General features: G+C 44.2%; 1 protein-coding gene across 1 annotated transcript in view; it reads left to right on the top strand.

Annotated features, from left to right (window-relative positions):
* TBL3 (transducin beta like 3) overlaps positions 1-12015 on the top strand; it is a 44646-nt gene continuing 32631 nt past the window's right edge. The window contains exons 1-7 of the mRNA XM_082261837.1: positions 1-130; positions 3014-3065; positions 3188-3283; positions 4315-4362; positions 8208-8349; positions 10094-10178; positions 10830-11000. Coding sequence (XP_082117963.1) covers positions 99-130; positions 3014-3065; positions 3188-3283; positions 4315-4362; positions 8208-8349; positions 10094-10178; positions 10830-11000 — 626 coding nt within the window. The 5' untranslated portion in view covers positions 1-98. The remainder of the gene's footprint in view (positions 131-3013; positions 3066-3187; positions 3284-4314; positions 4363-8207; positions 8350-10093; positions 10179-10829; positions 11001-12015) is intronic.

Genomic DNA, 12015 nt, shown 5'->3' on the forward strand with positions numbered 1-12015 from the left:
CGGAAGTCCTGTGCTGCTGTATGGAAGCCATGTGTGTTGCTGGTCGCATGTACCGGGAGTGAATGAGGCAGAGCCCGGAGAGACGGGGGTAGAAGAATATGGAGACCCCCACTGTACAGTTTAAGAGCAAGTAAGAAAATCTGAGAGGGACTTACCTGTACTGCACCTAAAATACCGCTAGAGGGCCCAATATTCTTTTGACAGGATGGGAGAACAGTACATTGGCTGTACGCTGGGTAGGATGCACCTGGCCGTACATGCTGGTTACGCTGCACCTGGCCGTACATGCTGGTTACGCTGCACCTGGCCGTACGCTGGTTACGCTGCACCTGGCCGCACGCTGGGTACGCTGCACCTGGCCGCACGCTGGGTACGCTGCACCTGGCCGCACGCTGGGTACGCTGCACCTGGCTGCACGCTAGTTACGTTGCACCTGGCTGCACGCTAGTTACGTTGCACCTGGGCGCACGCTGGGTAGGCTGCACCTGGCCGCATGCTGGGTAGGCTGCACCTGGCCGCACGCTGGGTAGGCTGCACCTGAACGCACGCTGGGTAGGCTGCACCTGAACGCACGCTGGTTACGCTGCAGCTGGCCGTACGCTGGTTACGCTGCAGCTGGCCGTACACGCTGGGCACGCTGCGCCTGGCCGTACACGCTGGGCACGCTGCTCCTGGCCGTACACGCTGGGCACGCTGCTCCTGGCCGTACACGCTGGGCACGCTGCGCCTGGCCCGTACTCGCTGGGCACGCTGCGCCTGGCCTGTACTCGCTGGGCACGCTGCGCCTGGCCCGTACTCGCTGGGCACGCTGCGCCTGGCCCGTACAAGCTGGTTACGCTGCACCTGACCACACGCTGGTTACGCTGCACCTGACCACACGCTGGTTACGCTGCACCTGACCACACGCTGGTTACGCTGCTCCTGGCCGTACACGCTGGGCACGCTGCTCCTGGCCGTACATGCTGGGCACGCTGCTCCTGGCTGGGCACGCTGCACCTGGCCGTACTCGCTGGGCACGCTGCGCCTGGCCCGTACAAGCTGGGCACGCTGCGCCTGGCCCGTACAAGCTGGGCACGCTGCGCCTGGCCCGTACAAGCTGGGCACGCTGCGCCTGACCGTACGCTGGTTACGCTGCACCTGGCCGTACACGCTGGGCACGCTGCTCCTGGCCGTACACGCTGGGCACGCTGCTCCTGGCTGGGCACGCTGCACCTGGCCGTACACGCTGGGCACGCTGCGCCTGGCCGTACATGCTGTGCATTGGGAATGATGTAATAAACAAAAACCCCACAGGGGGTACATCGCTGTTCAAGCAATTAATAAATACAGTGTCAAGAACATATAAACAAAAATGGTATCATAATGTCCAACACAATAAAGTGCTCAGTGCTTCTACTATTCCCAAATAAAAATGTATGACGTATTTTCTGTCTGCTTTTCTTCCATAACAACAATTGCTCAATGTCCACAATGCACAGCAGTGCCAATTTCCTCTGAAGAAATGCTGTCATACTTTTCTATTGTAACAGCTGGAGCTGTGCATGTGAGATGGAGTGGGATCCAGTAACTGAAGGGTGTTGTGTGTTTACTAATGCAGGGGAGAAAGAGCCGGGATCTATGGAGGAGAGAGAGCGCAGCCAAAAGCCGATACACAGACGCAGCCGGCAATATCAGCTCATTACACACTCCAGAGCTGAAGGGGGGGGGGGTTGGGTTGGACAGAATCAGCACTCGATATACACTGAGCTGTCAAAGTGATAAAAAACATCGGCAACATGTTTCTGGACTCCTGGCCCCTTTCTCCAGCTTCTCCATCTCACATGCAGAACTTCAGCTTCAACAGAAATATGTGACAACATTTCTTCAGAGGAAATTGGCATTGCTGCGTATTGTGGGCATGGAACAATTCTTAAAAATTGTTATCACATTTTTTTGTATAACTAGTGTAGAACTAACTATATAACTGTATAACTAGTGTAGAACTAATTGCTAGCAGCTTTATACCATTAAGCGCTGACACCATTTTGTTTTCATATCGATCTATTCTTGTTATGGCAGAATAGCAGACAGAAGATACATCACACATTATTATGTGGAAACCACGCACTTTATTTCTTTGGACTGCACTATATCATTTAGTTGGACATTATGATTCAATTTTTGTTTATATGTTGTTGACACTGTATTTATTAATCGCTTCAACAGCTCTTCATCCCCTGTGGGGGTTTTGTTTATTTAGTCTTTCAAGGTGCTGGTGGCCCCCATGTGGCAGCAGCTGGGTTTATTTGTTGTAGTTTTCAAGTAGCACAGGATTTAATTGGGAATGGTGTACCTGGCTGTACATACCAGGCAATGGGAATGTTGTACCAGGCAGTACATGTTGGGTTTTGGGAATGATGTACCTGGCAGTACATGTTTGGTACTGGGAATGATGTACCTGGCAGTACATGCTGGCTATTGGGAATGATGTACCTGGCAGTACATGGTGGGTATTGGGAATGATGTACCTGGCAGTACATGCTGGCTATTGGGAATGATGTACCTGGCAGTACATGCTGGCTATTGGGAATGATGCACCTGGCAGTACATGGTGGCTATTGGGAATGATGTACCTGGCAGTAAATGCTGGCTATTGGGAATGATGTACCTGGCAGTACATGCTGGCTATTGGGAATGATGCACCTGGCAGTACATGCTGGCTATTGGGAATGATGCACCTGGCAGTACATGCTGGCTATTGGCAATGATGCACCTGGCAGTACATGCTGGCTATAGGGAATGATGCACCTGGCAGTACATGCTGGCTATTGGGAATGATGTACCTGGCAGTACATGCTGGCTATTGGGAATGATGTACCTGGCAGTACATGGTGGCTATTGGGAATGATGTACCTGGCAGTACATGCTGGCTATTGGGAATTATGTCTTTTTTTCCTCCTAGGGGCATTGCTCCCTTCACACAGCTATAAGAAAGAATTGTGCATTTTTTGATCAATGCGTTTCCTTTTTTCAGTTATGCAGTGGAGAGAAAGATTGAAGCTTTTTACAAAGGTGGAAGAGTCCAGGTAATGAGTCCGTCTGTTTCTCTGTGCTGGGACATTCAGTTTTGAGCTTTGTGCTGTTCTGAGTTTACTGGGTGTTTAGCTGACACATTTTTTTTTTCTCTTCTTGTCTTTTTTCTTTCCAGATCAATAAAGACGGGACTCACCTGTTTTGTACTTGTGGAAATAAAGTTAATATTCTAGAAATTGCTACAGGTGTTATTGTACGCTCTATAGAACAGGTAATGCATGGGAATAATCACAATGCTGGGGAAGGGACCTATCTGTAGTGCATTACAGCAGGAAAGAAAGGTCAGGTCACTAACCTGGCTGTGCTGTGTGAATATCAGAACTGGCTGGAGAGATGTGAGCGCACTCCCAGCACAAACAAGTGGCACCGGCTGTATACCTGTATGTGGCACCGGCTGTATACCTGTATGTGGCACCTTGGTGTTAAAGCCCACCACCATGCTGCCATGTATATGTGTATTTGGAGTGGTGTATTGATGGCGTTAGAAGTTGCGGTAAACAGAGCTTTGGTGTTTGATTTTGATTTTGTCACAACTGTATCAATGATGAGTCACTGGGACAACAAGGTGAGATGTGGGCTACTTCCCTACACTGAAGAACTGTCACAGAAACCTCCAGGCAATATTTTCAATGTTTAGAATCTACAAACTAAAGTACCACACTAAAATTTTAGAGTTCAAAAAGTGGGTTTTATTCCAAACTTATATTCTATTAATGAGCCAACGCGTTTCAGGGGCCACACATCTCCCCCCTTCATCAGGGCATTGAGAACGCTGATAAGGAGTCTAAGTGATGATACGTACTGTGAATCTACAGAAGACTTGGTAACATAGAACAGCTGGTTGGGGCTATCAATCCGCTGCCAAATGTGACCGAATCCACTGTAGATTCACAGTACTTATTTATAATTGCTCAGAACCCTTATCACCATTCCCAAAGCCGTGATGAAGGGAGAGTTGTGTGGCCCCAGAAACGCGTTGGCTCATTCGTGCGATATAGGTTTGGAATAAAATCCCACATTTTAAACTCCAAAATTTTCGTGTGATGCTTCGATTTTTAGATTCTAAACATGTATATGCATACAGCTGGCATTAGGGGTTAAAAAAAAATAAAAAAAAAAATATATATATATATATATATATATATATATATATATATATATATATATATATATATATACACACACACACAAAATAATATATATATTTTCTTTGAATAGTGACCATGTATTTCTCTTTCTCAGGATGATCAGGAGGATATCACATGCTTTGCACTTAGCCCAGATGACGAGGTAGGTGTTTTGCTCTAGGAAGTCACCAGATCCACAAGTCTAAAGTGTACCTGTTGTGTATTATTGACTGATTAGTGTGAACAGTGCGGTTCTGTCTCCTAGATACATGGCAAGGCCGTGGACAAATAGATGGCTTGAGCGGCCTCTAAGAATCCTTGTAGCTACAGTGGATATAAACAATTTACACAAGCCTGGAAAAATGTCAGGTTTCTGTGATGTGATGTAAAAAAAGGAGACAAAGATAAATCCTTTTTAGAACTTTTTCCACCTTTTAAGGTGACCGATAAACTGTACAACTCAATTAAAAAACAAACTGATTATCTTTTGGGGGGGTAGTAAAAAACTAAAATAATGCGGTTGCATAATTGTGCACACCCTCTTAGAACTGGGGATGTAGCTGTGTTCAGAATTAAGCAATCACATTCAAACTCATGTTAAATAGAAGTCATTACTATCATTTAAAGTGCCTCTGATTAACCCCAAATAAAGGTTTAGCTGTTCTAGTAGGTCTTTCCTGACATTTTCTTAGTTGCATCCTACAGCAAAAGCCATGATCCTCAGTGAGCTTATAAAGCTTTAGAGGGTTCTCATTGTTAAAAGGTATCAGTCAGGAGCAAGGTACAGAAGAATGTCCAGGGCATTAGATATACCGTGGAACACAGTGACGACAGTCATTATCAAGTGGAGAAAATATGGCATAACAGTGTCATTACCCAGAACTGGACTTCCTTCCAAAATTGATGAAAAGACGAGAAGAAAACTGGTCAGAGAGGCTGCCAAGAGGCCTACAGCAACATTAAAGGAGCTGCAGGAAGATCTGGCAAGTACTGGCTGTGTGGTACATGTGACAACAATCTCCTGTATTCTTCATATGTCTGGGCTATGGGGTAATGGGGGAAAAACATCCAAGCCTGGATACATTTTACAAAAACACATCTAAAATCTTTGGCCATAATTCCAAAAGATATGTTTGCTGCAAAAACTACACTGCACATCACCAAAAGCACACCATACCCACAGTGAAGCATGGTGGTGGCAGCATCATGCTTTGGGGCGTTTTTTTTTCAGCTGGAACAGGGGCCTTAGTCAAGGTAGAGGGAATTATGAACAGTTCCCAATACCAGTCAATATTGGCACAAAACCTTCAGGCTTCTGCTAGAAATCTGAACATGAAGAGGAACTTCATCTTTCAGCATGACAACAACCCAAATCATACATCCAAATCCAAAAAGGAATGGCTTCACCAGAAGAAGATTAAAGTGGAGTTCCACCCTAAAGTGGAACTCCCACTTTAAGTTCTCCTGACCCCCTCCTATGCCACATTTGGCGTATCATATTTTTGGGGCGGAACGGGTACCTAGATCCGCTCCCACTTGCACTCAGGCCACCTAGGCAGCTCGAGCAGAAGTTCTCCTCTCCCCCTCTCTCCCTGCAATCTTCTGGGACATGTCAGAGGTCCCAGAAGATTGCCTGGCCATTCACAACGTGCAGCACGACTGCAAGCTGTCACAGCCGGGTGCCCACACTAGTGATTCAGGCGCCACCTTGAGGAGAGGGAGGGGGGCGATGCTTCAGGCGGCCGCATCACTGGATCGTGGGACAGGTGAGTGTTTTAGCAGTTACACTTTTTGGAAAGGCCCAGCTAGAGCCCAGATCTGAATCCGATTCAAAATCTGCGGGGTGATCTGAAGCGGGCTGTGCACAGGAGATGTCCTTACAATCTTGACAGATTTGGAGTGTTTTTGCAACAAAGAGTGGGCAAATATTGCCAAGTCAAAATGTGCCATGCTGATAGACTCATACCTAAAAAGACTGAAGGCTGTAAAAAAATAAATCAAAAGGTGCTTTAAAAAAGTATTAGTTTAAGGGTGTGCACATTTATGCAACCATATTATTTTATTTTTACTTTCCTCCATCTAAAATATTTCAGTTTTGTTGTTCAACTGAGTTGTAGAGTTTATAGGTCACATTAAAGGTGGAAAAAGTTCTGATATGATTTATCTTTGTCTCATTTTTAACATCACAGAAACCTGACATTTTAACAGGGGTGTGTAGAGTTTTTATATGCACTGTATATATGTCTAAATTATATTTCTGGACAATAGCTGTATGGGAAAAATAACATTACCGCTTCTAAATCTACTGAGGAAGTGTACAGTATATAAACACTGCAGGCAAAATGTATCTAAAACCAAACATTTAAGTCCCCATTCACACTAGCGCGACTTGTCAGGCGACTTGGTCGCCTGACAAGTCACGGTGGGTCGCCTGCCATTGATTAGCACAGGACCCGTTCTAATAGTCGCTCCGACTTAGAAAAAGGGTCCTGTACTACTTTGGGGCGACCAGGAGGCGACCTGCATTGACTTCAATGATATGAAGTCCGTGCTTTCGCGCCGAGGTCGCCCCAACAAGTAACGTCGCCCCTGTGTGAACGGGGTCTAAACCAAATACTCTATACAAGAGGTCTCCAAACTTTCTAAACAAAGGGCCGGTTTATTGTCCTTCCGACTTTAAGGGGGCAGGGCTGTGGCCAGTGGAAATGGAAATTTTCCTGGCATACAGTATGTGGGAGTAAACATCACTACATGTGGTGTCAGTGGGAGGAATAGTGCCTCATTATTGGTATCATTGGGAGGAATAGTGCCCCATCATTGGTATCATTTGGGAGGAATAGTGCCTCATCATTGGTATCATTGGGAGGAATAGTGCCCCATCGTTGGTATCATTTGGGAGGAATAGTGCCCCATCCTTGGTATCATTTGGGAGGAATAGTGCCCCATCCTTGGTATCATTGGGAGGAATAGTGCCCCATCATTGGTATCATTGGGAGGAATAGTGCCCCATCGTTGGTATCATTTGGGAGGAATAGTGCCCCATCCTTGGTATCATTGGGAGGAATAGTGCCCCATCCTTGGTGTCAGTTGGCAGAATAGTGTCTTGTATCAGTGGGAGAATTGGTGCTCCAAGGGCCAGATAAAGGCAAGAAAAGGGCCGCATGTGGCCCCCAGGCCCCAGCTTGGAGACCACTGCTCTATTTTATTGCGAATGTTCCAGTAATGACCAAAAAGTTACATTTTTTTTTTTTTTTAATATGTTATGCTTTCAGTTAAATCCATAGCAGCAAGGTGTATTTACAGATACACACCTTCTGTCCTGGGGTGACAACTTTTATTTCAGCTTATATGTTGTCACTATTTTCTGTGCAAAATGAGTGCTTTGGTAAGTTCTGGCCTTACTATAGCCACATGATAAGCCTCAGTGTTTTATTATGGTAGCTTTTTAGATCATTAGCGCACTGTGAAAGCATCCCCCCCCCCCCAAAGATGAAAGTATCAGTGCAAATTAAGTACATTGCTGTGGATGCCATATTCCATGCAACAGGCTGTCTCAAAGCTTTTTGCAGACCTCTGGGAAGGTCAGGGAGCCATTTACAGAAGCAGAAAAATGAGAGAAGAGGAGAAGTGAAGTGTAATAGAATACAACCAGACCCTGACCACTCCTTCATTGTGCATCTTTTTTAATTTTAAAATGTGTCTTTTCAGTGCTAAATCTGTTGCAGACCTTTGCATATCTGTCTCAGTTGGTTGCCCAGGATTTCGTGCTCTGGGGTCACAAACACACAACAATACTTTAGTAAATGAGAGGCTGCCTATATTGCATCAAATTTGTTGCTAATATGTTTAATAAATTCACCCCATTGTGTCAGCTGTTAACAAAATGTATCCTTCATTTAAGAATAAATGCAATTATATACACTTCTTAATTCTGCAAAGGTTACAAGGATGATTTCCCCTCTGCCCTTCTTCATCTTCCACTCATCGGTGGCTTTTTTTTTTCTGCAGATCTTGGTGACAGGCAGCCGTGCCTTGCTTCTAAAGCAGTGGTGTTGGGAAGATGGCACCTGCTCCCGCACCTGGAAGGCTATTCATACGGCACCAGTGGCTAGTATGACCTTTGACCCCACATCCACTTTGCTGGTTACAGGTGAGTTCTTTGCTTTTTCTTATCATGTTCCCCTGATGCTCATATTCTCTTTTGGGAGTCCAGTACATCCAGGTACGGAGGAACATGTGACCTCCTCCCAGGAAACTTTGCTTGGCCCTGAGCGGCCAATCTCTACTTCCTAAAACTGTCACCACACAGTTAGGATAAAGACCATTAACAGTGCAGAACTTGATCCCTAAGCAGTATGTGAAAAGCACTGTTTATGGCTACTCAATAGCTGTGACCGTGTTAGAACCAGAAAGAAATTAGGATTTATCTATGGTCCCATCATTGGCATATCATAGCAGCATAGATCAGAATAGGGAACAGAAAAAAGCCCCACAGGGGGTTTTGATTATTGGATTTTAAGCTGGCCATAAACTGTTTGAATCTCGGCTGGTTCAGCGGGGACCAGCTAAGATTCAAACCATGTGTGAGCAGGCTGAATGTACCCAAGTTGATCAGTCGATCATGATTATGCTAGCTGCTATTATAGCTGCTAGCAGTAATCACTGTGTTCTTCCTGTGGGGATAGCTCCACCTTCCTGGAGAAAACAATGGCTCCACGGAAGGAACTCTCCCATCAACACTGACTGTGTTATTGGGGGAATCAAGTGATTTTCTTTCCTGCAACCCGTGGTTGCAAGAAAGAAAATCATTCTATTTATGACTGGCTTTACCTTATAATTTAGCTGTGATCATTCAGTTTTGCAGGTAAGCATAGACACAGCACTCCACTCATTGACTGCAAATCTGATAGCAGAATGGGCACAGGCAAGGAATTATTCAGGAGTATGTGATAGAGTGGTCCTTCGATCCTATGTGGCCTTCTGTAAAAAAGTGACTGAAAATTTGGTAGCCACCAGTCAATGGATTTTTTCCTTTCATTTGTTGACCTCTTCAAAGGTAGAAACCAGTTGGTTGGGTAAACACAGAGACTTTCAAGTAGTTGGGATCAGTAATATCATTAGATTACTTGCAGAAAAAACATTTAAGTCTGGGGTTTCTAAATCTGTAAATGATATTGTAACGACACCCCGGGTATGAAAGGGGTTACAGTCATTTAGGACATTTCATTCCAGAACACAAAGGCAGCTACCGGACACTCCACTCAGCCGAACAAGAAACCCATACGAATAATCCCCCCCCCCCCCCAAAGTACGAGACGAGGCTCTGTTTTGAGGGTCAAGCAGGAATCAGACAGTTTATTGAAAAGGAATACACGCTTTATATACACGTTAGAAGTAATGCAGTCACTACATGAACAATGACCCAAATCCAGCCCCCAACATCACACAATGGTTACATAACGAGCCCCCAATACACATTACTCTGAGTATCAATACATCCCTTAGCAGACAACAGAAGAGTTCATTAGCACACTTAACAATAGGTGAATGGAAAGCCACCTCAGACAAGAATATCACAATTTACTTATCCAGATAAAAGCAACATCGTTAGACAGTTGGTCTCAACATTAAACTTCCTGGAATGCCCATATTAGGAGTTGTACTTCCTGGTCATAGACCTCACAATGTACAGGGAATAAAATCTTCATATTTCAAGAGAGACCTCATTCCTGAATATCACTGTCCCATTTGGAGCAATCCAAACCATATCCCCAGTGTCCCCCCAGTTTCCTGGTCACCCCGCGCCCAAAGTGACTCCCGTCACAGATATTTTCGATTTTAGGATTCCTTTTACTGATGTCTGAAGAGTTCATATTTTGTCTTTGTACCTACAGGAGGATGTGACAGCACCATCAAGATTTGGGATGTCCTCAAGCAGTATTGCACCCATAACTTGAAGGGGTCATCTGGAGTTGTCCAGTAGGTTTTTTTTTTTTTTTTGAGGTTGTGGAAAAATGTACCTCCGGAAACAGACAAAATTAGTTTTTCTTTAGACACATTGGGGAAAAGAGTCTCTTGATGTGCTGGGGCTTTATTTTAAGAAGCACATGGCAGTCCTGATTTTCATAATTTATAGATAGTTTAGTAAATCACTCTTATAACTGTTTTGCTTGAAACTTGTCAATCTCTACCTAAACATGGTGGCCTGTCTTGTTAATGGCTGGTTTTCTACCTAAAATCAAAAAACTGAATGTTCAGATCATCTTTGCAAGAGTTAGTAGAACTGATGTATACATTTTCAGATTATCTTTTAATCTAAAAAAATATAATGCAAAAAAATATTAAAAAAGCACTGCACTAACTGATTAAAATCACCAAAAGCTGCTAGCACTACAATTTCCAGTATTTTTCCTTCAGCACGTTTGGAAAATTTGCACTTATTTTTTTATTTTTTTACACTTTAACGCTGCGGACTGGTTTATGATTTTTTTTTTCTTCACCACTATATGCACATGCATAATATATTTATACAGATTTTTAGCACTGCACTTATATATTCTATCTTTTAATTTAGTAAATTATGTTTTGATATTGCTCCTGATTGCATGTCCTGCCCTCTTGTTCTTGCAGTTTGGTCCAATTCCATCCTGACATTTCCCGGTTGCAGCTATTCTCCTCTAGCATGGATTATAAGATCCGCATCTGGGATCTAAAATCCAGCAAGTGTGTGTCTATACTGGAGGCCCACTACAGCGCTGTCACCTCCCTCTGCTTCTTCCCTGATGGGGACACCATGATCAGGTAAGATACTTCCAATTGTACTTTTATTGTCAGACCTTATGATTATTTAAAGTGTTACTAAACCCAGGAGCCTGCATTCACTATATCTTGCCTCCCACAGTACACAGAAAATGAAAATTCAATTAATTTAGTAAATATAAACGGCTGAATATCTTTTCTCATTAGCAGTCTTGTGACTTCTATCAATGTCTGGTTAGAGCTTGTAGGAGGAGTTTTCATTCTATTCTTACTGTCCTTTGAGGCTGCATGACCCCTGACCCTCTGTCTGGACAGTGCAGATTGGCCCTGTGCCGATCACATGCATTCTCCCAAGAAAAAAATAAAAATCTAGCTGTGCACACCAAACTGAGCATGTGCAGAGTGCCCACATGGCCCTGTTCTATCAGCAGATGAATTGGGGGCTGTGGAAAAAGGGGAAGATCAGAGAAGGCAGAATCAAACAGCCTTTTTACACAATGCAAAGGATTAACCCCTTAGGTTTCACAGTAAGTAAAACACGCATTCTTCACTTCATATACAGACTGATTTTCATGTTCTGGGTTTAGTAACACTTTAGAGTCCTTTCCCACTGAGGTGTTTAAAAAGTGCACTTCAAACTCGGAGCATTTTTTTCTGCGCTTTTCAGGCGTTATCGGGGCCCTTTTTTATAGACGCGTGACTCAAAAGCTGCTTCAAGAACCATTTTGAGGCGCTTCCTATTCATTTCAATGAAGAGGGGTGTTTTTGAGGCGCTTTTTCTTAGTGCTCCAAAGATGCTGCATGATTTCTTTCACCGCACCACCCAAGTGTGAAAGCATTCATTGATTTCCAGAGTAGGTTTTCTTGAGCTTTTCAGGCGCTTTTTTTTTTTTTTTTAACACCAAAGCACCTCAGTGTGAGAGGGCTCTTAATGACTAACTTCAGCTTCTTTAAATTTTTTTAAAGTCAGTACCTCAAAATCAGGTACTTAGACCAATAAAAATAAACCATAGACCACCTGTGGTAGTCCCCTACCCTTACCTTTTGAGGAGGTTAA

This window comes from Pelophylax lessonae, assembly GCF_965119305.1.
Source record: "Pelophylax lessonae genome assembly, chromosome: 6".
Lineage (NCBI taxonomy): Eukaryota > Metazoa > Chordata > Amphibia > Anura > Ranidae > Pelophylax > Pelophylax lessonae.